The sequence below is a fragment of the Entelurus aequoreus genome, linkage group LG09, assembly GCF_033978785.1.
Source record: "Entelurus aequoreus isolate RoL-2023_Sb linkage group LG09, RoL_Eaeq_v1.1, whole genome shotgun sequence".
Classification (NCBI taxonomy): Eukaryota; Metazoa; Chordata; class Actinopteri; order Syngnathiformes; family Syngnathidae; genus Entelurus; species Entelurus aequoreus.
The window spans coordinates 24,111,092-24,136,698 of NC_084739.1; the positions used below are offsets into that span (position 1 = coordinate 24,111,092).

Genomic DNA, 25,607 nt, shown 5'->3' on the forward strand with positions numbered 1-25,607 from the left:
TCTTATCTCAACAGAGCCTTCCTTTCAAGGTTCTTTCTCCATTTGGTTTTTTGGAAGGCGCCGCGATGCCGCCTGCCACAAACCTCAAAACCAGCCAGCTGAAGATTAGCATTTGAGGAAACACTTTGACCTTAAGATATTATTATCACATCTTGCGTGTGCGCGTGTGTGTGTCTGCACTGCAAGGCCTATCATTTGCAGAGGACACAAGCAAGTTGTTTGTAAAGCAAAGGCTGGGTACAGGATAAACAGTTTGTAAGTGTAAACAGAATAATGATGAGGTACAGAAGAAAACATGTGAATGAAACTTTGTGGAGGCAGTTGAGTGTGTCAAGTCATATTTTTATTTCTCATTTGACTTTGGAACACTATTGCAATTTTAACTGAACATCTTGGCACAAATTGATTTCAAGAACAGTCAAAGAAGATTGGCTTAAATAACACATTTCTGCAGAATACAACCTTGATAAAGGAGTATATTGACAGTTGAATGTAAGCAGCATAGGTGAGATGTTTTTGATGCGATGAAGATTGAAGAAAAGATTTAAGACGAGTGTTTTACTTGAGTTTTTGCAGTAGCAGCAGTTGTACACAAAGGCGTAGTATAATGCATGACAATTAAAAACCTTATTTGCCAATTGTCAATGTAAACACACTTAGAACAAAGCACAAAATGTCCTGTTGGTTGTCATTGAGAGGCTTCTAACAGTTCCATCGATATAGTCCAGATTTTTTTTTAAATAACAGCCATTGGTGTTACTGAGTTGACATCGTTCTTCCATGAGGGGTTTGGGTGTCCTTTGGATGCACTGTCCAGTCAAATTTAGTGCAAGTTAATTGACTTACAATGTGGAATGAATGAAATGCTTAGAGCAGAAATCTAATTTTTACATACAATTATGAACATAATTAATTCAAGTGTTCAAAGTTCTGATTTGCAAACCCGATAAAAAATGTGCTTAATTAATTCACGTTGCTAATGAACCTGTAGGGCAGTGCAGATAACACAAACAATTTTTTTTTTCAAGGAATACAAATATTAGATGTAAAGTGCATGTGTTAAGTTATTTATAGGTACTCATTCAGTCTTAGTTAAAGGAATTAACCTTCATGAGCAACACTACCAAGCTATGTGAAATTAGAGGAGTACAACACCAAACCTTAAGCAAAAAGTCCCCAGTCACTGAGTTTCATTTAGTTCTTAAAAAAAAGTTCACTGTGTCATGCAGCCAGAATGCTTCTGTGATTCTGTTTCAATCCATTTCTTCTCCACTTCCACCTGGAAAAAAGAAGACCATTAGGTGAGATTGCAATAGGACAATGTAGACATCAACCATGCAGATACTAAAGGCGGTTTCATTTAAGAATCAATTACAGTATATTTCGGACTATAAGCCGTTACTTTTCACCCCATGCTGTGGCTTTAAAAAAAGGTCTGGCTAATCTATGGATTTTTCTTCACTAACGAACATATTTTTAGTTATCATTGAACACCGACAGAGACACTGGAAAAGCGTGGTATTGTTTGTGCCATAGCGCCATATTTTGGACGAGTTCGCTCACTGCAGGTGCTGTGGGTTCCTGTACTTCCCGTTTCGTTCCTTGAACCAGAAATATTAGTTTTTAGCGTTTCTGCTCGAAAGGATTCTTATTTCACCACTCCAAGCAACGTTTGTAAGTTTTACCATATTACTAAAACAATTCATACTTACTAAACCGTCCCTTGTGTGATGTCAGCAGTGGGTGTTTTAATGCTTATTCAAGTTTGCATTGTTAGCATTAGCGAATATGCTTACACGTTTAAAAGTGTCTGTCTTAGTATTAACTTACAATGGCATTCGTTTTGTATTGTTTCAGTTTCGTAAATTCACTACAACGTCACCGTGAACTTATGGAGTCTGTTTAGCTGATTGGAGAGTTAGCCTCCGCAGCTAGCGGGTTTATGACGCTGACTTCTGTTTTGTTTGATCATCCGTTTTACTCGCTGTGTTACAGGCACCATTTGGAAACAATTATGGTATGTAAATAAACATTTTCAAAATCTTTGTTGTTAGCTATCGTGGTGGGTGCGGCTCAAAGGGACGACGTGGCTAAGATGGTAGAGCGGTTGTGCCAGCAACTTGAGAGTTCCAGGTTAGATTTCAGCTTCCGCCAACGTAGTCACAGCCATTGTGCCTTTGGGCAAAACACTTTCACACCTTGCTTCCAGTGCCGCTCGCTTTGTAGGTGAAAATGGGCGGCAACCCTACCTACCCCAAGGCAGGTGAGGCTCCAAATGTAACTTACCCCCATCAATGTGTAAATGTGGAGTGAATGAATGATGGGTTCTCAGTTCTCTGTGAAGCACTTGGAGTGTCTAGAAAAGCGCGATATAAATCTAATCTATTATTATTAAATACCGCATGCTCTATACCCCGGAAAATACAGTAACTAGAACGTCTTACCTGACAATGATAGCGAGTCCAACTGGTCACCTGTTTTTGCGGCTGGATGTCATTAGCCGTGCCCAGTGACTTGACTCTGGTCTGTGACACAACGGCACCCGTTATTTCACATTCCATGGTGACAAAAGGATACCAGTCGCTTGGGATTTCCTGATCAGATCCCAGCTCTAGTTTGCAGGAGAACGAATGAGGATGGTTGACTGCTGCAAAGAAGTAAACAAAAGTTGGAGTTTGAGGTCAATGCTGCTTGCCAAGACACTGATGACAAGTATAGACTAGGTTATGTACTGTAGATGAGGGGTTGCAGATGGGACCATTACTAGTTTGTGGATTATTATTACCCTAACACCCTGAATGCAGGGCTGCCAAGTTTCAGAAAATGACAAGAGTGTGACTTTAGTGGCATGATACGTTTGACAAAAATGTGGACTTTTTTCAACACCGATTTGGCCTACTTTAACGTCGATTTATACTTAAGACTGATGTCCTCACCTCCAGCAGCTCTACCCGCGCAATGGCCTCCTAATGGTGGTCTTAATTAACCAGAAATGAGAAATTAAAATCATCTCCACTATTTTCTCTGTCATCCTCTGTATCTATATTCTCCATTTGTATCTCCTCTACAGTACATTTCTGTTTATATCTCTTCTACAGTATACCTCCATTTGTATCTCTTCTACAGTACATCCCCATCCTCACTATTCACTGTCCTCAATCTCTTCTGATCTTCCAGTGTTGCCAACTCTTCAGTAAGGAACGTAGCTTTTGACTGTCATAAAAGTTGCAAGAAGTTGATAGATGACATCATTGCCTCATTCGCCTTAATTGATTACAATGGACGCTGTAGGAGAAAGGAATAATGTAGTGGGAGACAAACAAGAGTTAAAAACTGCAAATTATGATTATAATTGTAAATTAATTTTCTTCTGTTGATTTTCAGTTAGTTTTTTTCTTTGTTCTATATCCCTGAATGTCACAGTATCCAATTTGATCAAAAGACTGAAGAGTTGAACTTGTGATATTTATGAACTAACCAAATCTATTGACTAGCTCAGTAACATGAGCGATAGGTTTGTTTTTATTTGAAGCGTAACAGTTAAGAAATATTTACATTAATCTCACTCTGCGAACCAAGGCAGAGCGGATGTGCGTCTCCTCTCCTCTACTGTATACGTCAGTATCCAGAAGAGGAGCCTTGTTGACATTAATTATATAAATAATTAAATGCAATACATTTAGATAAGACTAAGTCTAATAATATGATATACAATAAAATAACAATATACAATATAATAATTCAAGATGTATAAATCTAGTTATAATCGAATCGTAGCCCCTGAATCGTATATTCCCACCTCTAATTATTACCGTCAATATTTATAACGATCCGCCCCACCTTGTTTACAATGTGTCTCTGTCGGTGTTCTATGTTATATGAGCCTTGTTGACATTAATTATATCAATAATTAAACGCAATACATTTAGATGATATGATATACAATAAAATGACAATATACAATATAATAATTCAAGATGTATAAATCTAGTTATAATCGAATTGTAGCCCTGAATCGTATATTCCCACTTCTAATTATTACCGTCAATATTTAGAACGATCCGCCCCACCTTGTTTACAATGTGTCTCTATCAGTGTTCTATGTTCTGAGCCTTGTTTACATTAATTATATCAATAATTAAATGCAATACATTTAGATAATATGATTAACAATAAAATTACAATATACAATATAATAATTCAAGATGTATAAATCTAGTTATAATCGAATCGTTGCCCCTGAATCGTATATTCCCACCTCTAATCATTACCGTCAATATTTATAATGATCCGCCCCACTTTGTTTACAATCAAGAGCTCTAGCTTAGTGGTTTGCTATGCTTTTTTAGTGCCTAGTGTAGCATTCTTAGCTATTCTTTGTCCTCTAGTGATAACGATATTTGTAAGAAAAGTTGTTTATTTGCCACCATAGAGGCAATGATTAGTAAATCAGAAGCAGCTACATACTGTGGAGGGACATTGGCCGCTAGCTTGCTAGCGAGGAAGCTACAATGCGTTGAGGACGCCTTTGTTCGTTTGTCGCTGTCAAATTTAGTTAGAATGTGTCATTAACATGCATTATCATGATATCGTAATAGTATTAAAAGCCAGATTAATATCATGTATATCAGTGGTCCCCAACCTTTTTATAACTGCGGACCGGTCAACGCTTGAAAATTTGTCCCACGGACCGGGGGGGGGGGGGGGGGGGATCTGTTTTTATTTTTAATTTTATTTATTTTTTTGCCATAAAGAAATACAATCATGTGTGCTTACGGACTGTATCCCTGCAGACTGTATTGATCTATATTGATATATAATGTAGGAACCAAAAATATTAACAACAGAAAGAAACAACCATTTTGTGCGAATGAGTGTGAATGAGTGTAAATGGGGGAGGGAGGTTTTTTGGGTTGGTGCACTAATTGTAAGTGTATCTTGTGTTTTTTATGTTGATTTAATTAAAAAAAATAAAAAAATAAAAATATATATATATTTTTTTAATTTTCTTGTGCGGCCCGGTACCAATCGATCCAAGGACCGGTACCGGGCCGCGGCCCGGTGGTTGGGGACCACTGATTTATATCGTACAGTATATCGGCTATATCGCACAAACATACTACTAACGGAACAAAGCATCTAAAACTGTGTCAGTCAGTAAGTTTGGAAACCTGGGGAAAGTATTACAAACAAAACTGCTGATGTGTAGATGTATAAAAAAAGTGTTGATTGGTGAAAATGTATCAAAGTAGCTGGAAAGAGGCAAAAATTTTGTCCATGTATAAATCTTTAATGTTGTTGATCCCCTGACTTGACCATCTTAAAAAAGCACTGTCGACAAGAGAGTGAGGGAAAGCATGGTTAGCAGTGATGGGTGCAAGACAAGAAATAGTCTGTAAACAAAAATCAGGGTCATTTGGGTACTTTCTTTTGTCATTTTGATTTAAAAAGAGTAAACAGTTGTTTGCCAATAAATAGCTTCACACAATCATTAAGCATGAGTGGAAGAAAGGTTTTTGTGTTATCATTCATATTCTTTGAAGAATGGCCAATAAATCATAAATTCTCCCAGGGTATGTAAACTTATGAGCACGACTGTATGTCTAAATTTTTAATGACTAGTCAGAACTTGTCCAGTGTGTGTGTGTGTGTGTGTGTGTGTGTGTGTGTGTGTGTGTGTGTGTGTGTGAGTGTGTGTGTGTGTGTGCGTGCGCACGCATGGGTGTGTAGAATGTTGTTACCTGTGTTCTTAGCAGGGAGTCTGTCGATCCTCCAGACGACAGCAGAGTAGACGTTCTCGTACTTGACAGTGCCAACTGACACCTGCATGACAGGCTGTGAATCAGCAGTGCTGAAGGAGCCCAAACAGGCGTTTCTGTTCATTCGGGCCTTCAGCGACCTCTGGCGCAGCAACGCCACTGTTTGTGTCACTTTGACCCAGTTGCCCGGCACTGGCACTCGAACCACGACATTCTCACACAACGGGTATGTGTCTGACACTCCCACAGAGGAAAGAAACGTTTCGGACATGTTAAGAAAGGCCTGCAGCTCCACGTAAGCGCCTTGAACAGTGACCACCGCTTTAATAGAAAAAGGGATTTCTGTGCATCCCAAAAATTTTGTCTTGTACCGGATCAGCTCCACCCTACATGCCTCTGGGGGACCAAACTTTATTAGTCGCGACCTCTGAAACTCAGTCTCATTCACGCATTTGTGAAGGTGACAGTCCGTGATTTCCATCCAGAGCTCTCCGTCGTCTTCAGAGCCATAGCTGGCATTTGAGCGCAACAGGCCGAGGTCATTCAGAGCAAGAAAACAATTGTCCAGTCCGTTCAGGAAGGCGAGACAGTGAATTTGAGTGAAGGCAGTGCGCTCCATGACTCCTCCTAACCTATCCAGCTGTACCCAAATGTGGTCGGTGATCTGCAGAGATAGCTCCTGCTCCTCGTAATGCCGCCTGGACTGGTGGAGCATGGACAGTTGGAAGATCTCCTCTTCTATGGAGACCACCAGGTCCTCCATGTCTTCGTGTACAGTGGAGCCAAACTTGAGCAGTTGCTCGACTTCAGCTTCGTGATTCACCTCCAGCTTGGGGTGGTAGCGTTTCTTTTCTATGTAGGAGAAATGTTCAACCTTCACCGTGAGGACTTTGCGGGGCTCGCCATAGCTTTCTAGCTTGAGGTCAGAGAGACGACACTGAGGCAGGAGCTGGAACTCTTTAAAAGGCTTTTCTAGCCCTTTCTCATAGTACATCTGCAGAACACCTCCTGGTAACAAGCAAAGGTGGATGGGACCCCACTGTCTCGAAGACATGCGGTTCTTTTTCTCTGGAATCCTCAGCATAACAGGCCATCCATCCCTCTTCTGGCTACGAAATAAACCGCGGGGGACAAACCGAGAAGGACTCTCGCTTATCACCTCACATTTGGAACTCTTAGCTCTTTCGTGTATTTCTGTCTCTGCGTTGTGATCGCTTTCTGTTTGGAGGTCTTCAAGTTTGTTGCAAACAAAGGACAGCGTGTTCTGAAGGTGATCGCGTGGAGGCTCGCTGCCATCTTTGGTCCGTATAAAGAAACGTGGTAGAGTATTTTCGGTTTCAGAGTCTGAAGAGGAGCTGCCAACATCCACGCTGTGTCCAGAGGTGTTCCAAAAAGGGTTAAAGTGTCCAGAGTTCTTTTGGAAAGTAGGGAAGGGGTTTGGTCCATCTAAGCTTAAGTTTGGGGATTCTTGTCCAGGAGAAGAAAGAGAAGTTGGAGATAAGCTGGTGAAACTCTGGAAATTGTTTTTCCCCCGGGTGTTGGAGCAAAATGGAGATGCGCTGCTCCGAACACCGCTCAATGGGGTGCGAAGAGGTGAGTTACATGGAACACAAGAACCTAAACTGACACCTGACTGGCTTTGAGGAGATTCCAGAGAGCTGTTGAGGCTCTGGGAAGTGTCTCTGATAGAAGGAAGCCCTAATTTGAGACCGTTGGGACGCGGTAATGCCTCTTTGATACACCCAGGCGACTGTCGGGGCTTCTGTGGGGACGACAGGGGTGTGTTGTCGTCTTCAAATGTGACCCAGTTGGAGTGATTGGTAGAGCACATGGCTGATGGCACTTCAAACCAACAGCTGCTGCTTTGTTGTGTCAACACTGAAACTTTGTCTCATCTGCAAGAAACAAAGGCAAAGAATTAGAAAATAAATAAAGAATCAAGCCATCAATCAAACAAATCATTTAATAAGTAACAAATTATCTTAAAATCCTGGTTTAGGAAGCAAGCACAAGGCAATGTATTATTTTAGGAGAACACGTGGGAGAGAACTCCTTTGGGATAAAAACACAACATATGTTTCCTTATTTATGAGAAAATGAACTTGAAAGGCACATAAAGGCAGATGATGATATATTCTGGGGCTCACCTGTCAAAGCTGAAACAACAACATTGCCTCACTTGCACAATGTATTGTGATCAAATACAGGGAAAGTATCAACCAAATGAGTCGCATTTGTAATACAAAAAAGGTCAGTATTTGCAAAACAGCAGCCAATAACCAAGACAAGTCGGGGATTACTACAGTGTTGTACTGTGATATCTGCCAGTGAGGTGATGACAAGTGTTCCTGATCATCACCACACTGTTGAAATTAAATAGGCCCTAGTAATATATATAGGTGTGTTCTGATCAAGGTTTTATTAATGTTGATTCCGATATTGATCATCCATGAGTGAGATCGACTGATGCCAATACTGATAATGATCACATGTATTCGCTGTATTTATGGTGAATGGTATTGACAGTTTAACTATATCAACAATATTTAAACTAGTTTCATTACTTTAATTACAATTGTTTGAGCACAATAACTAAACAAAATCAAAAACGACCATCACTCATTTAAATCTATTTGCCCTCAAAGTCCTCCTGTGTCAAGGGAATCTTTCCATGAGTTTGTAAACAATACGAAAAATACCCCAAATTTTTTTTTTAGAAAATTAAAATATCGATCTAATTAGTATCACTCATATGTTGATTGTTATATTATCTTCTCTCAAAATTAGTTTTACATTTATTTGTTAATTTCCTGTTAAAAGCTGTTCACTTTCTGCTGTAACGTGGTTCCATCCACACTTTTTAAACTTTACTAAGCACTCGGGATGTAAATTGTTACAATTTTATTGATACCAATACCAATATCAATATTCCTTATCAATATCGGTATTCACCGTTACTCTTATTTGTACTATAAGTAATTTATGGAAACAATTTTTATTAGCATTTGTATTATCATTGTGTTTCTATTCATTACAATTACACTCAGGATATCTATCCATCCATTTTTCTACCGCTTGTCCCTATAGCTACATTTAAATCAATAATGATAAAATAATAAATAATAAAGTAAAATAACATTAATGTATGGTATTTATGTTCAGTCACAGACCTTAAACATGATATTTCATATCAAATATATATAATAAATCAATACAATCAATTAGCATGTTAGTGAAGGTGGGTGTGCATTTTGTAACAATACGAATTGATATTCGTGTTGTGGAAGTTAATTTTGTGTCTTTATTACTAAATCTTTTTTTTTTTTACACTGAATTTATGTAACTTAATTTTTAGCATTTGAATTTTTTGAACTGATTTTTTTTTACAACAAATTATGCTGACAAGTTTTTTGAAAACAATTCTAAATTTTAAATTTAGTGTATAAAAATACTTGTGTGAAAATTCAGTGTATAAAAAAATAATTGTTTAAAAAAATATCTGTATAAAAATCAGTATTTAAAAATTCAGTCAGTGTATCGAAATTCAGTGTAAAAAAAATCAGCGCTGAAAAATTCAGTGCAGAAGATTTTGCTGCTTCAAAAAGCAAGACTCACTTCCGGTAAATCAAGACTAAAGCAATCGATCCTGTCTCAGAACCAGCCAATGAGGTGTCAAGTTTAAAGTCACGTGACACAGGTCTTGCAAAACAGCATCAAAAGTTAACTGGGCTGTCTGGGCGTAATACAACATAATAAACATTTCAATGCGACCTGCTGGATATTTTCAAACTATAGAAAGAATTTCAATGGTTAGAATCTACACTTTTGTGTGACATAAGGATTACCACGGTAACCATATGAAGCTCTGCTTCATGCAGACAAGGCATGCACAGTGGCTGGGGCTTGTTTACACAGTAATAAGCCTGAGACGTGAGTGTCAGATGGAGGCAGATTTCTACAGCAAAGTTCTTGCTCGATTATAAAAGATGTCGATCAAGGAGGTGACCAGGGAAGTAGAGGAGCAACGTTCATATATTGTCAATATTCAGTGTTATATGGTTCATAGTTAATATTGTAAATATTGTAATTGTAAATCCCACACACTGTATTTTCATGTACATTTCTGAGTTAGTAAAAAACTAAAAAATGTTTGTTTTTTTTTGAAGATTGTTACGTTTTAGTCATTATTGTGTGAGTGTTTGTACCATTGTGTGATCAGCTTTTATCCTTTTCCGTGGAATCTTGGGTTTTTTCACTAATGCACAGCAACCTCTACTGTTCAAAATGTTCATAAAAAAAGGATCCAAGCACATACAACAGATTAAATGGCCTGTGCCGTGTAGTGCTGCACAACCTGCCGTTTTTTAAGACCCGTGTCACGTGACTTCAAACTTGACACCTCATTGGCTAGTTTTGAGACAAGGTCGATTGCTTCAGTCTGAATTTACCGGAAGTGGGTCTTGCGTTTTAAAGGAGCAAATTTCTATACATTGAATTTTTATATTTTGAAACACTGAATTTTGAAAAAAAAAAAATGTCAATAAATGATCAGTATAATTTCATGCAAAAAAATTCTGTTCACAAAATTCGGAATTCAGTTACATAAATTCAGTGTCAAATAAAAGATTTTGAATAAAGACACAAATCAACCTCCATACGTGTTTATGCTGCACACAGATCTATTTGAGTGACAGACCGGAGGCCAGTGTTGTCAGCCGCCGACGTACCGGTAAATTTGTCTGTTTGTCTGTGTGTATGGACTGGACTCTCACTGTTATGTTGGATCCACTAGGGACTGTACTTAGAGGGGGGGTTACCCACATATGCGATCCTCCCCAAGGTTTCTCATAGTCATTCACATCGATGTCCCTCGTGTGGGCTCTGTGCCGAGGATGTCGTTGTGGCTTGTGCAGCCCTTTGAGACTTTTGTGATTTAGGGCTATATAAATAAACATTGATTGATTGATTGATGTTGTGTGTGTATTATATAAATAAAAACATTATTTCAAATGTTCACTTTTTTGAGTGGATTAACATTGGCCTGTGGATTACTGGATCGCTAATAGGACGGTCGGGTTGATGGAGCGCCAAACTGGCGGCCGTGAGTTAAGAGGCGTTCACTTCAAATTGACACTTAAAGAGACGAGGGGGAAATATTGTTGCTTAACAAACTTTTGTGTGGAGTTGCTTCCTTATATGTTATTAATATCCATATTATCAATCACCTACCCGTGCGTACTAGAGGCACTTGTACTGAATGTGACAGTGTGTCATAATTACGAGTCAGCTGGATAAAAAAATACTGATATCAGTATCATTAATCCAAAATTTTATCGGCCTTCCTGGACCGACCCAATCAGCACCCATTACCAAAAAATACCGGTACACGGCACACATCTCTACTAAGCACTTATTTCTACCTTTTTTTTAAGCTAGTTTAGCAGTTAGCTTAGCTAGTAGCATGACTGTTCAAGTTTGCTTTCTGTGTGATAGCGATACTTGAAAATGATACTTAAGATTAGAGGTGGGAATCTTTGGTCACCTCACGATTCGATTACGATTCCATTAAAAATCGATTATTGATTCATCTTTAATTTATTTACATTATTGCAAATTTACATTTTTTTCTTTTCACTGAATAAGCGTTTATCACTTACAACTTTAAAAAAAAAAAGAATAATAATTTTAAATTAGAAATAGTTAATTCATTCCCACAATTATTAAATAAATGAAAATGTATGCACAACTGGACCTTAAAGGCCTACTGAAATGATTTTTTTTTATTTAAAAGGGGATAGCAGATCCATTCTATGTGTCATACTTGATCATTTTGCGATATTGCCATATTTTTGCTGAAAGGATTTAGTATAGAACGACGACGATAAAGTTCGCAACTTTTGGTCTCTGATAAAAAAAAGCCTTGCCCCTACCGGAAGTAGCGTGACGTTGTCAGTTGTTCACTTCCTCATATTTTCCTATTGTTTTCAACGCAGCTAGAGCTATTCGGACCGAGAAAGCGACGATTACCCCATTAATTTGAGCGAGGATGAAAGATTTGTGGATGAGGAACGTTAGAGTGACGGACTAGAATGCAGTGAAATACATATCTTTTTCGCTCTGATCGTAACTTAGGTACAAGCTGGCTCATTGGATTCCACACTCTCTCCTTTTTCTATTGTGGATCATATTAAACCACCTCGTGGATCATATTAAACCACCTCGGATACTATATCGTCTTGAAAATGAGAGTCAAGAACGCGAAATGGACATTCACAGTGACTTTTATCTCCCCGACAATACATCGACGAAGCTCTTTAGCTACTGAGCTAATGTGATAGCATCTGTCTCAAATGCAGATAGAAACAAAATAAATAAATCCCTGACTGGAAGGATAGACAGAAGATCAACAATACTATTAAACCATGTACATGTAACTATACGGTTAATAATTCTCAGCCTGGCAAAGCTTAACAATGCTGTTGCTAACGACGCTAAGGCTAACTTAGCAACTTAGCAACCGGACCTCACAGAGCTATGATAAAAACATTAGCGCTCCACCTACGCCAGCCAGCCCTCATCTGCTCATCAACACCCATGCTCACCTGCGTTCCAGCGATCGACGGCGCGACGAAGGACTTCACCCCAACACAGATGCGATTGGCGGCTAGCATCGGCTGGCGCGTCTGCTATTCAAGTAAGTCCTTCTTGTTGTGTTGCTACAGCCAGCCGCTAATACACCGATCCCACCTACAACTTTCTTCTTTGCAATCTCCATTGTTCATTAAACAAATTGCAAAAGATTCACCAACACATGTCCAGAATACTGTGGAATTATGAAATGAAAACAGAGCTTTTTGTATTGGTTTCAATGGGGAAGCCATACCTCTGTTCTCCTGGCTACGTCACGCGCATACGTCATCCTCCAAAGGCGTTTTCAACCGGAAGTTTAGCGGGAAATTTAAAATTGCACTTTATAAGTTAACCCGGCCGTATTGGCATGTATTGCAATGTTAAGATTTCATCATTGATATATAAACTATCAGACTGCGTGGTCGGTAGTAGTGGGTTTCAGTAGGCCTTTAAGTGCCCGATTAATAAAAGGAGCTGGTCAGATCTCCCGGTGAGGTGGCTCACTGCAGTCAGCCAAATTTCATGACTGTTTGCATTACTTTATTTACAACAAATAAACCGATTATTCTAAAATTGTCATTGCTATGCATCTAAAAATCTATTATTTCCCCCACATCTACTTAAGATACTAACAAATGCAGTTTATTTGCTGTAATGGAGATTGATATTATAAACTGTGTATGGAGACATATAATTAGCTGCTAGCTTCTCAGTCAGGGGACTAAAATTGAATTCAGTGACAGCCAGAGGGGATCGGCATGTGCAATCAGCATTAAAAGGCATTAATCGGCAATGGCAATCACATACTTTTTCATGAAAATCATCTGACAGTGATCTATGGGCAATCGATCAGTACATCTCTAAATATGTTTACTGGAAATGGTACGTAGTAAAAAAGTTGGTACCAGTAATTTAGAAATTTTTCAAGATAAATTACCACTTTTATGTCATCACTTTGTGGCCAAATGCCACCATGTATGGCAGCAATAAGTGTACAATAATTGTATACCTCCCCTTTCTGGAACATGAAGGGGACATCCCCAGCCTCATACTTTTAAAACCCTTGTGCTACACCATAAAACAGTTATCCCCCCACAACATTTAAAGGAATTATCATAGTTGTTGTAGACAATACTTCACTTCTGATTGGTTAAAGTTAAAGGCAATGTCAGTTAGATGAATATTGGGATTTCCAATGAATGACTAAAGACTAAAGTCCACTCAAGAACTGCTACTAATAAAGTAAACATGCTACAGTCTTTGTTCTGTCAATCAGCATCCATTTGAGTTTCAGAGTAGGGATGAGCGATTATGTGATCGTGAGCGTTGATCGTGATTAAATTGAGTTTGATCACGGTGATCAACTGTTAGCATATTTCCTTGATCAAACATGGAAATGTCTGTTAGAAGTTACTGCAGTAGGGAAGCAATGATGATTGGTATAATCATGCACGCAACAATCTCACTTGGGGAAAATGTTTGTGTTGGTGTGTGCGCGACCATCCCGTTCCATAGTCGTGAAAGTCAGTCTCGTCATGGGGTAATTAATGTTCAATCAATGCTGTGCCTCTTCCCCCTTACACAGCTGAAAGTGCAGACCAAGAGAACAAAATAAAGAAATATCACTAACACTAGCATAGATGTTGAAACACAACATTGAATGCAGACTTGTAGGCATTCACAAAACATCTGTGTGACTGTATCGGTCCGGACTTGGAGAATCAACACACCCACTAATTTAATCCGCAAAGACATTTGTATACCTAAATATTTTTTATCAAACCAAATCAAGATTCCACTCCTCTGATATAAAATGTACTTTAAAAAAAAACTTTGCAGAGGTGTGTTATTGTTTGTTTAGGGATAGAAAAACATTTTGTTCTTGAAATAATCATTAAACGTGTTTTATGTGTTGGTACACATTATTTTACAGTACCTCAAATTCAAACTGCACTTTAATGTATTTCAATTCAATATAAGATACAAAATTTGAGTTTTAAAAACTCCACAATCTGGGTCACCACTTGGTGGTTTGCTAAAGCACTGGTGAGAATCACTGATGTATACAAGTAATTAAAGAATACAAATAATAATTTACCAATTGAAAGTGTTGTTCAGTAAATGTTAACTTGAAATTAAAGTCTTATAGTGGTTGATAGATACTTTGTTTACTGCAGAATGTTTCTGATGACAAGCAAAAAAAACAAAATAATTTTGAGAGGAAAAAAGTTGTTCTCTTTACCCCCACAAAACGTACCGAAAAAGAAGCAAAACCGTGTCCCTAAAAGCAGGTACGGACCGTTGTGTGGGTTACCTGTATTATTGCACCTCTATTCAGCACAATTGTATTTCTGAACAAAATGACAATTGTCAGCTGTTAGCATGTATTACCTCAATCAGGTATGGTGGAAATGTCTGTTACAAGATGCTGCGGTAGTAAACAGTAAGAATGCAGTGTTCGGTATAACCCTGCACGGGAAAATCCACTTCAATAATAATAAAAAAAGTTGTGATATTAATCGAGATCAGATAATATTTTTTTAAAAATTGTGATAATTTAGTTTGCCGTATCGCCCAGCCCTATTTCAGAGGCTACAGGAAAGCCAGATTGAATTTTTGTATCGTCCTTAACTTAAAAGCAGCAAGCCTTAATTACAGCCTGCGTCCTTAAGGAGACTTACAGTGGATACATCCATTCAGCAATAAGCAAACGAGAAAGTCAAAGTTCAGATTTAGACACTTCCTCAGTCAAACTCTGGAATATATCAGACTAATGGGAGGATGTTGTCAAAAGTGCACACATTCTCCTCACCATGGAATGGAACGTCTCTCTGTTGTTTGATATAAAGGAACATAGACTAACATGAGTCTTGAGTCTTGATGGAAAGGTTAGCTGAAAAATCCCTGATTATGTTTTTCCAGGCAGAACTTCTGCTCACAAGGCAGCACAAAAATGAGAAGCTGCTAAATCTGTGGCGGACAAAAGAATAAATTCCACACATTCCTCTGGGACAACCAGTTTTGCCACACAAGAAATAGTATTATGCACTTATTTATCTGAAGCCACAACAACTATTGTTTAAATCAGTGGTTCTCAAAAGTACCACCTCAGAAAAACTTGGCCCAAGTACCACCACATTGACCAACATTAAAATACAGTAGCGTGGTAGGCCTAAGTACTCATTAAAAACAAGGCAGAGGTTTTATTAAACATTTTTGGGCATTGTAACATTACTCACAGTTTGAACAGTAACACTGTGTTTGAATATAGGAAAATAAAACATGGTACTTTAATCAAGTGATTCTTTGGCATACCACTAGATGGAGCCCCCATACCACAGTTTGAGAATCACTGGTCTAAATCAGGTTTGATCAAGTGAGAAACAAATCTCCACGGTGTTGCATGCAAAAAAGGTATACAGGCAGTATTTTTGTCAAATAATGTGCCAAATATGCAGGAACACATAATAATAGAGTGCGGGGTCAGAATGAGTAAAGTGGGTCGTAATATGGCGCCAACGTGTTTTTGAACTCGGCCAGATTGTTTTTTGACATGCGAGTCATTAAAGCTACTTTGTAAAAACGGAGCATGACAGCGTCATGCGCTGACCGCAAAATGCTAAATCATATGGCGGGTTAAAGCAAGCTGCTCAAAATGACGCCAAGTTCAATTGAAGCGTGTAAGTGGAGCAGTAATTGCGCGCCAAAACAAAGAAAAGGCTACGACAAAACAACCCAATCAGACTTGACGATTGCATTTGGCGGATGTCGGCGTGACCACAGTGGCTATAATCAAGTGCAACACTTTAGAATGCGATGACCCATTTCCAGAGGCAAATTGTCAACTCATCAAACAGAGAGCAGAAGAGAAACTGCTACTCAGCACACACAGGACACACATCACTAGTTAGCAGACATTGCTTTTGTTACTCAGCACAAACCAATGGGAATAAAAGGCAATCATTGAGGCTAGTTGTACCCTTTAAACCATGGTGTCAAACTCTGGCCCGCGGGCCAAAATTGGCCCGCCATGTAATTTCACTTGGCCCTTGAGGCGATATCAAATTAACACTACAGCTGGCCCGACGATTATATACAGCGGCGGTGCCGTGGTAACACTGCATTCACTGCTAATTCTCATACTTGCCAACCCTCCCGGGAGACTCCCAAATTTTAGTGCCCCTCCCGAAAATTGTCACGTCCGCTTTTCATCCAGTCCAACGAGTGCAGGCCCGGTCACATAATATGTGCGGCTTCTGCACGCACACACGTGAATGCAAAGCAGTGTTTCCCACACATTCATTTATTTGTGGCGGCCTGCCACGAAAGAATTACGTCCGCCACAAATTAAAAAAAAAAAAAAAAAAAGTATTTTATTGATTTTTTTTTTTTTTTTGTCCTGTCCAGCTTCTCAGGCAAATCATACAGTTGACGTAGATGCCCATATAGGCTGTTCAGATTTACTTTACAAAAGAGAAGTGTAGGATACTTCTCTTGTTGCCTTATTTGTATTTTACCAATACTGTTTTCTGTTTATTTGTTAATGACTGTGGCAGGACACCTCTGCCTCTGTTTCACTTTATGTTGCTGGTAAATAATATGGTTGTAGTAGTAGGCTAAAGTTAAATTATTTAGTATGCACTAATTAAAGGGGCAGAGCTTTAAGAGACATTTTAGCTTTTATATTTTATAAGATATATTTTTTGTAAGAACCACAACTAATAAATATATTTCAGTGAATAACTTATTGTTCAAATCTGTATATAAATATGTACATAAAGTGTTGTAATTATATTGTAAAATGGATGGATGGATGGATGGATGGATGGATGGATGGACGTTTAAAACAAAACTATTGTTATTAATTAGTAAGTATACATTTTTTGAGCCTTTTTAGAGAAAATCATATCATTGTAGTAAATTATGCAAATTACTCGATGATGTCATGGTGACCACGCCCATAGCCACGCCCCCACCGCCACAGGTATCTTGGCAGTTTATGGGAAACACTGCAATGCATACTTGATTAACAGCGATACAGGTTACACTGAGGGTGGCGTATAAACAACTATAACACTGTTAGAAATATACGCCACACTGTGAACCCACACCAAACAAGAATGACAAACACATTTCGGGAGAACATCCACACTGTAACACAACATATACACAACAGAACAAATACCCAGAACCCTTTGCAGCACTAACTCTTCCGGGACGCTACAAGGTGTGTGTGTGGGTGGGGGGTGGGGGGGGGGGGGGGGGGGTTTGGTGGTAGCGGGGGGTGTATTTTGTAGCGTCCCGGAAGAGTTAGTGCTGCAAAGGGTTCTGGGTATTTGTTCTGTTGTGTTTATGTTGTGTTACGGTGCGGATGTTCTCCCGAAATGTGTTTGTCATTTTTGTTTGGTGTGTATTCACAGTGTGGCATATATTTCTAACAGTGTTAAAGTTGTTTATACGGCCACCCTCAGTGTAACCTGTATCGCTGTTGATCAAGTATGCGTTGCATTCACATGTGTGTGCGTACAGAAGCCGCACACATCTTGTGACTGGGCCGGCACGTTGTTAGAATGGATGAAAAGCGGACGTAACGACAGCTCGTAGAGGACGTTAAAGGTAGTGCCTTTAAGGAACGCCCCCAAGACTGTGGTCCGGGTGGACTCCGAGATACAATGACTGATGAACACCTTCGTTCGATAATGAAGGTTGCCTCAGCTCAAAGCCTGAGCCCCGACATTAATGAACTAGCATCCAAAAAAAGATGCCAGGTATCTGGCTTCGGCACATCAGATTAGATCAGTGTGTTGCAAACTGAGCAGTTTAAAGTCCTGAATGGTTGGTTTATTCATTATTTTATTTTCAAATTTATTAGCCTGTGGAAAAAGTTAATGTTGATATTTACCTCAGAAGGCTGCAAATAGAAAGGCATTCAATTTTTATTTAAATTGTATTTGATATGCCATTGATATTTTTTTATTATTATTATTATTATTTCAAACTCGATTTTGCATGTCACTATAAAGTTATATAAGCCTTGCTTGTTCATTATTCAATGCAAAACTAGTTTGGGTCCCTATTACATATAAGGTTAATTTGTTCAATCTTGGCCCGTGGCTTTGTTCAGTTTTAAATTTTGGCCCACTCTGTATTTGAGTTTGACAACCCTGCTTTAAACACATCATTTTAATAAAAGCTTTTTTAACTCAAGAAATTCTGGCAACATTTTTGTACCATTATATTTTCAAGCCATTTTGGCTATTTTGAATGAATATAGGTGCCAGAGGATATACATTTTATAAAAGATTTTCGAACAACCATCTTTGTTACTTAAATTTACCTAAAATAGTAAAACTACACATTAGTTTCTTGCAACAAAACATTTCCCAGAATTCCATTTGGAATACTTTCTTTCAGTTAGTTCACCAGATGGCGCCACATTTTCAGATTAAAAGCATGCAGCAAAATGTCTGCACTTTTACTGTTCTTAATCCATATTTGTAATGGTGTGTATGTTAAAACACATAAAAGTGTGTGTGTTTTACTATTGGATTTTTTTTTTCATTTCATAAAAACCCAGTGGTGTTACATAAACATTAATACAGTTACATTGTTTTTACAATAAAAAAATATGTGTAAAATATATTTGATATGTAAATTCAGGCTGTAGTAGATTTAAGAGATTAACACACAAAATATATTTTAAATTATATATTTGTACAGCAGTTTTTTCCAAGCTTACATTTCTGTCATCAATATGGTTATCACGATTCCAGAATGTCAGCAGTCAATACCTATAATTAGATTCTCTATTCTTATTCAATACAACAATTTTTAAAAAAAACTGAACCTATGTACTTTTAAATCCACTACTTTATTGAAAAATGTTTTAAAATGTCAAGTATTTAAGATCAATGTGCTTTAACATATTTTTGCATAGGAGTTAAATTGCAGTAACAGCTGCCAAGAGCTAACTTACATTCAAAAAGAACCGCAGTGGTCTATAGTCTTCCAGTAGATCAAAACAAACAATATGCTGATGAACATGGTCATAAATACCAACAATAGCCAACTATTTTACATTCTAGAAAGAACAGCGGTGGCGAGGAATAGCTAAACATACTGTAGAGCAGAGGTCCCCAACCTTTTTGTAGCTGGGGACCGGTCAACGCTTGAAAATTTGTCCCACGGACCGGGAGGAGGGGGGTGGTGGGAGGATTTTTTAATTTTTTTTTTTCCCCCATAAAGAAATACAATCAAATGTGCTTACGGACTGTATCCCTGCAGACTGTATTGATCTATATTGACATACACATACACAATATGTATATATTGTGTTTGTTATGTTGATTTAATTTTTAAAAAAAATATATATATATATATATATATATATAATTTTTTTTTTTTTCTTGCGCGGCCCGGTACCAATCGGTCCGCGGACCGGTATCGGGCCGCGGCCCGGTGGTTGGGGACCACTGCTGTAGAGGATACAATAAGCCATGCTAACTGCTAACAACAAGCTAGAGCTCTTGAATGTAAACAAAATGGGTGGATCGATACAAATATTGACTGCAACGAGATATAGTCGATACTACTATTTTATTATCACAAAATCTTTTGTCATTTTTGCTATTGTTTGACCACTTAGGAAAAAAGTTCCCGGACACAGGAGGACTTTAAGGGCAGAAATCAAGGGATTTAAACCAGAGCTAATAGTCGAAAATAATTTCAAGTAGGGAATGGAATGAATGTATATTATTACACTGCCATGCTGTGTTTTTGTGCAATTATAATTTTGATCAAAAATGTAATCACTCAATGATCTTGAAAATATGGACCAAAACTGTACCCATCCTCAGCTACGGTGCTTGTCAGGTGCCTAGGCGTACGGTCGTAACAAAAGCACATCTAAAGATACCAGTATGGCGCTATTGTCTCAAATATATATCTATTTATAAAATATACCGGTATTACAAGTACCAGTATTCCGCCTAGCCCCAATTATGAGTATTGATATGATGAATACTGTCCCTGTAAATACTTGGTATTGGATCGATACCCACAATTTTAGTATCGCCCAAAACTAATATAAAGTATCCAAACAACAGAAGAATAAGTACCTACCGTATTTCCTTGAATTGGCGCAGGGAATATAGTATTCGCACGTCTAGAATTACTGCCGGGTCAAACTCGTTTCTCAAAATAATTAACGCATGCTTGGCCTTATCGCCGGTTTATTATTGAAACCGGATCAAATTCGTTTCGCAAAATATTAATTTTATTATCGCATGTCTATAATTTTCACCGGGTCAAACTCGTTTCGCAAAATATTTAGCATATGGCTAGAACTTCCACCGGGTCAAATTCGTTACGTCACGAGTGACGCATCTGTCCTCATTTTCAAAATGGAGGAAGCTGCTTTCAGTAGTTTACAATCGCACAAAGGAAAAAAGATAAAGAGCTATTCAGTAGGATTTAAGGTCCAAGCTATTGAATACCGGTACAGTATGCTAAAGAGAACAGTAAGCAGCTATGTTTTATTAATATACCGTAGCTGCGTGTGTGAAATACTGTATAAGTCATTAAATGACTCCCGCCTCCTGGTGGTAGAGGGCGCTGCCGCGCTAGTGATCCTTCTTGCGACTTCCGGTACTGCAGAAGAAGTGAACACACGCAGCAAGAGATTTTTTTTTTTTCCTTTCAACAAGGAGGATTACATACCGGTATCTAAAATAAAACAGTTTTCTAAACTGGACTTTCAATCGAAGCAGGAGGTAATAATTAAAGGAATATCTCCATCGAGACAGAGATTTTTAAAACGGAAAAAAGAAAATAATGAAGACTTCTATAAACAAGTTATCGATGCTTTTGGTCAGAAGGAGCTGCAAATGGACTCCATTTATAAGTACAGGTAAGACCATAATAATGTTTTTTTAAATTAAATGTGCTTTTCATGATGGTATGCTTACATCACACTCAAAGCGCACGCCTAAATTTTATGGATTCCTTTTGGTAAACGCCGGAGTGAGAAGAGGTTTTAAAATAATTACCGCATGCACGGCCATCCCGCCGGTTTCCGGTAAACGCAGGAGTGACAGGAGGTTTTAAATTAATTAACGCCCCTGCGGCTATTCAAGGAAATACGGTATTACATCTTAACACTGTAGATAGAACCATGTTACAGCAAAGTAACCACATACTAACTATAAATTAAATAATAGTTTTGAGAAAATTTTACAACCAGAAATGACGCAACATGTTACAGCATACGTTAGCAGGTTAATTAGCCGTTCTGATATAATTAAATTATAATTTACGTACCAAATAATGCATTGTGATATACATCGTTGAGGCAGGAGGCTGTAATATGTATTGCAATATAGATTTTAGGCCATGTCGCCCATCCCTATTGGCAAACCAGGCATGTTTAAGGTGTGTCGTGAAGCAGAGTTACGCCACACTACAACAGTTCCATTATAATTTGTTTACGCACGAGGGTGAACAGGAAGCACCAAATCCCCATTTGTGGCAGGCCTCCACAAATAAGTAAATACGATGCATCCGAAAAGTATTCCAAGCGCTTAGCTTTTTCCACATTTTGTTATGTTACAGTCTTATTCCAAAATGGAATCAATTCATTTTTGTCCTCAAAGTTCTACACACAACACCCCATATTGACAATGTGAGAAGTTTTTGTTTCTAATTTTGAAAAATGTATTAAAAATAGAAAGCAAAAAAAATCACATGTACATAAGTATTCACAGTCTTTGCTCTTTGGGCAGTTTTGCCCATTCCTCTTTGCAGCACCTCTCAAGCTCCATGAGGTTGCATGGGAAGCATTGGTTTCCATCCATTATGTATGTACATTGCTGCATTCATGCAAAAGAGTTCGATCTTTTTCTAATCAGATCAAAGAATTTTGTTTCTCATGGTCTGAGAGTCCTTCAGGTGCATGTTGGCAAACCTTTTACTAAGAAATGGCTTCCGTCTGGCCACTATACCATACAGACCTGATTGGTGGATTGCTGCAGAGATGGCTGTCCTTCTCCTCTCTCCACAGAGAAAAGCTGTAGCTCTGACAGAGTGACCCTCTGGTTCTTGGTCACCTCCCTGACTAGACTAAAATGAATGCAGCAATGTACAGAGACATCCTGGATTAAAACCAACGCTTCCCATCTAACCTGATGGTGAGGTGCTGCAAAGAGGAATGGGTGAAACTGCCCAAAGCTAGGTGTGCCAAGCTTGTGGCATCGTATTAAACAAAAATGTGTAGCTGTAATTGCTGTCAAGCATGCATCAGCAAAGTATTGAGCAAAGGCTGTGAATTTTTTCAATAGTTTATTTTTAATAAGTTTGCAAAAGGTTCTCCTTATTCACATTTTCACACTGTTTTGTTAGAATTTCTTACATATTCCTTATTTTTGCACCTTAATTTAAAGAGGTTGTTGTTGAGTGTTTATTATGATTTTAGATGTTTGTTTACATTTATTGAGTGATTTCCATGGTTGCCTTGACATTTCCTTTCCTTCCTGCTTTAATAGCTGAGGGGATTATAATCAGAGGAAGATTACATTTTAAATTAAACTGTTAATATTTAATACATTGGTCTATATTTTACATACGTCGTACAAAATATCAACAATTGCCGATATCGACCAATATAAAAAATGGTATGGTGATACAGTTTTCAGCCATAGATTGACCCCAGTCAATAGTCATGAGATTGTGCAGGTGTACCTATTGTTGTGGCCGGTATTAGTGTTTGCATTGTAAAGTTGACTAAATATTGAAGTTGTGCTCTGAAGCATTGAGTACAGGAAATCCATCCATCAATTCATTTTCTACAGCTTGTCCCTTTCGGGGTCAGGACAATAATAAAATCACATTCTGTATTGTCAACATTAGCGGCGCTCCAGCGTGTGGACAACGCGACACACTTCAAACAGAGGCCGCTTGCCGTGCTAGTTTACGCCGTTGTTTTGACGGCGGCGACCGGCGTGAACTTTTCCGCGTCTTCCTACAAAGTCTCGCCCTTTTCACGCCTTTCACGGCCCACAGACGCCAATTGACTCAATCACGGCAGCACAATTTGTCCAACTTCGACCCACGAGAAAGTGACTTTTTGCTGCTCTGTGGCGTCACGCAAACTACCGTAACTTGACCGTCGTGTGCGCGGACCGAAGGCGGACATACTTACGAGTTCACCGAGAGAGTGCATCGTTCGTGGACGTCGCTCGAAGTTTGACGGACGCGGATGTTCAAAATGGCAGAGAGTGATTCCCGGGAGTGTTCCACTGTCCTCCGACGGGACACTGCAGGAAGGAACACAGCCGCGGTGCGTTCGCGTCTATCGGAAATCATGCTACTAGGGGATAAACACACACGCCTGTTCGTTTCTTTAACCGTAAAAAAAATAACGGTTGAAAAGTGACTTTGTTTGCTACGGGCTTTACCACTATAAATACGTGAATATATTACAAATGGCATATGTATAATATACGGAAACAGTTTAGAGAAAGCCATTTTACTGCACAAAGTGAGGGCCGTAAATGCACCGTTTGATGTGTTGGTTTGGGAAGAACTTGGTAAATGTATCAGTAAAGGTGTGCAGAGTAGCCAAAAATGTAACTTAAGAGTACCGTTACTTTAGAGCAGGGGTCGGCAACCCAAAACGTTGAAAGAGCCATATTGGGCCAAACATACAAAAAACAAATCTGTCTGGAGCCGCAAAAAATTCAAAGCCGTATATAAGTCTTATAATGAAGGCAACACATGACGTAAGTGTCTATATTAGTTATATTAGCCTACTATCAAAATGACTTTAAAAGTCTTATATAAGTCTTATAATGAAGGCAACACATGACGTAAGTGTCTATATCAGCTATGATAGCCTACTATCAAAATGACTAAGTGGCAAATCTTCATTGACAGAAATGTTGAAATGTAATATTTATTCTACACATTTTTACAACATTAGAAACCATTAGTAAGTCAGAGGCTTCTCAGAAGGTGAGACAACTCCTGGAAATTACTGGCTTTTAATGGCCAAAGGTATAGGTGTGTCCAAAGGTGTGTCTATAAGTTAAAGGAAACGGCAGGCTGTCTTCTTTTAATAGATTTATTACACTCTTTGGCCAGCTCGGTAATGTTTGCTGTGGTCTGGAACAACGTGGTACACAAACAACTATCTGAAATGCAGCCAATATTACATACAGTTAATGTGTCATGAAACATGCAAATATAAATTATATACAAAGAGGATAAAAGTAAAGGATATTAAATGAGCTCAAATATACCTATAAATGAGGCATAATGATGCAATATATACATACAGCTAGCCTAAATAGCATGTTGGCATTGATTAGCTTGCAGTCATGCACTGACCAAATATGCCTGATTAGCACTCCAACAAGTCAATAACATCAACAAAGCGCACCTTTGTGCATTCACGCACAGCATAAAATGTTTGGTGGACAAAATGAGACAAAGGAGTGGAAGATATTACATGTAAACAAACTGTTGCGTCACAGTCCACACTATGGTGAGTTCAAGAACCGCCGAAATTAGTAGGACAAACAAAACGATGTTCACCAAATACTCTCATCAGTGAAGCATACACACAAACATATTAAACAGTGGGCTTTCTAACAATTGGGAAGGTTTGTGTCATGTTTGTCCTCAAACAAAAAACATACTAAAAATTTAAAAAAATGTTCCCGAATCTTTTTCCATTCTCAATACTTTTTAAAAAATGCTCCAGGGAGCCACTAGGGCGGCACTAAAGAGCCGCATGTGGCTCGAGAGCCACGGGTTGCTGACCCCGCTTTAGAGTAATGAGTATATGAGTCAAGGGAAATTAAAATAGTAGTCATCCAAATAATTACTTGAGTAAGTATTCAGTGAAAAAACTACTCAAGTACTTAACTAACTGGTGAGTAACCTGATTTATTGAGTAGCTATTTTGTTGTTTTTTACACTACAAGTGTGAGAGAGAGAGAGAGACTGCTACAGCATGTACTGTACCACAGAAGATGCACATTATACTGTCACGTATGACCTTGTAGCAAAGTTAATCATGTCAATTACAAAACATCTACAACTTACCACAACGTGTAGTTAGAAGTGAAATTCTAGTCTATTCCATTGGTTGAAAGTACAGAGAATGAGGCGAGCACACGCCTGTTTAAAGGAGCGCCGAGTCAAAGATCCTTATTTTGACAG

The 25,607-nt window shown here is 38.4% G+C and overlaps 1 protein-coding gene across 2 annotated transcripts; it reads right to left on the minus strand.

Annotated features, from left to right (window-relative positions):
• Positions 1–321: 321 nt before the first annotated feature.
• LOC133657262 (stonin-1) lies at positions 322–23,771 on the minus strand. Of its 2 annotated transcripts, none has more exons than XM_062058382.1 (4): positions 23,584–23,769; positions 5,742–7,654; positions 2,445–2,647; positions 322–1,279 (listed from the first exon to the last, which is right to left on the minus strand). In XM_062058382.1, exons 2-4 carry the CDS (start codon positions 7,588–7,590, stop codon positions 1,214–1,216), a joined length of 2,118 nt encoding a protein of 705 aa, XP_061914366.1. In that variant the 5' UTR covers positions 7,591–7,654; positions 23,584–23,769; the 3' UTR covers positions 322–1,213. The 2 variants fall into 2 exon arrangements, 1 of the variants encoding a protein (XP_061914366.1); XR_009827250.1 differs by lacking the exon at positions 322–1,279 and adding an exon at positions 3,104–3,285 and having other exon boundaries at positions 2,522–2,647; positions 23,584–23,771.
• Between the last annotated feature and the right edge of the window lie 1,836 nt (positions 23,772–25,607).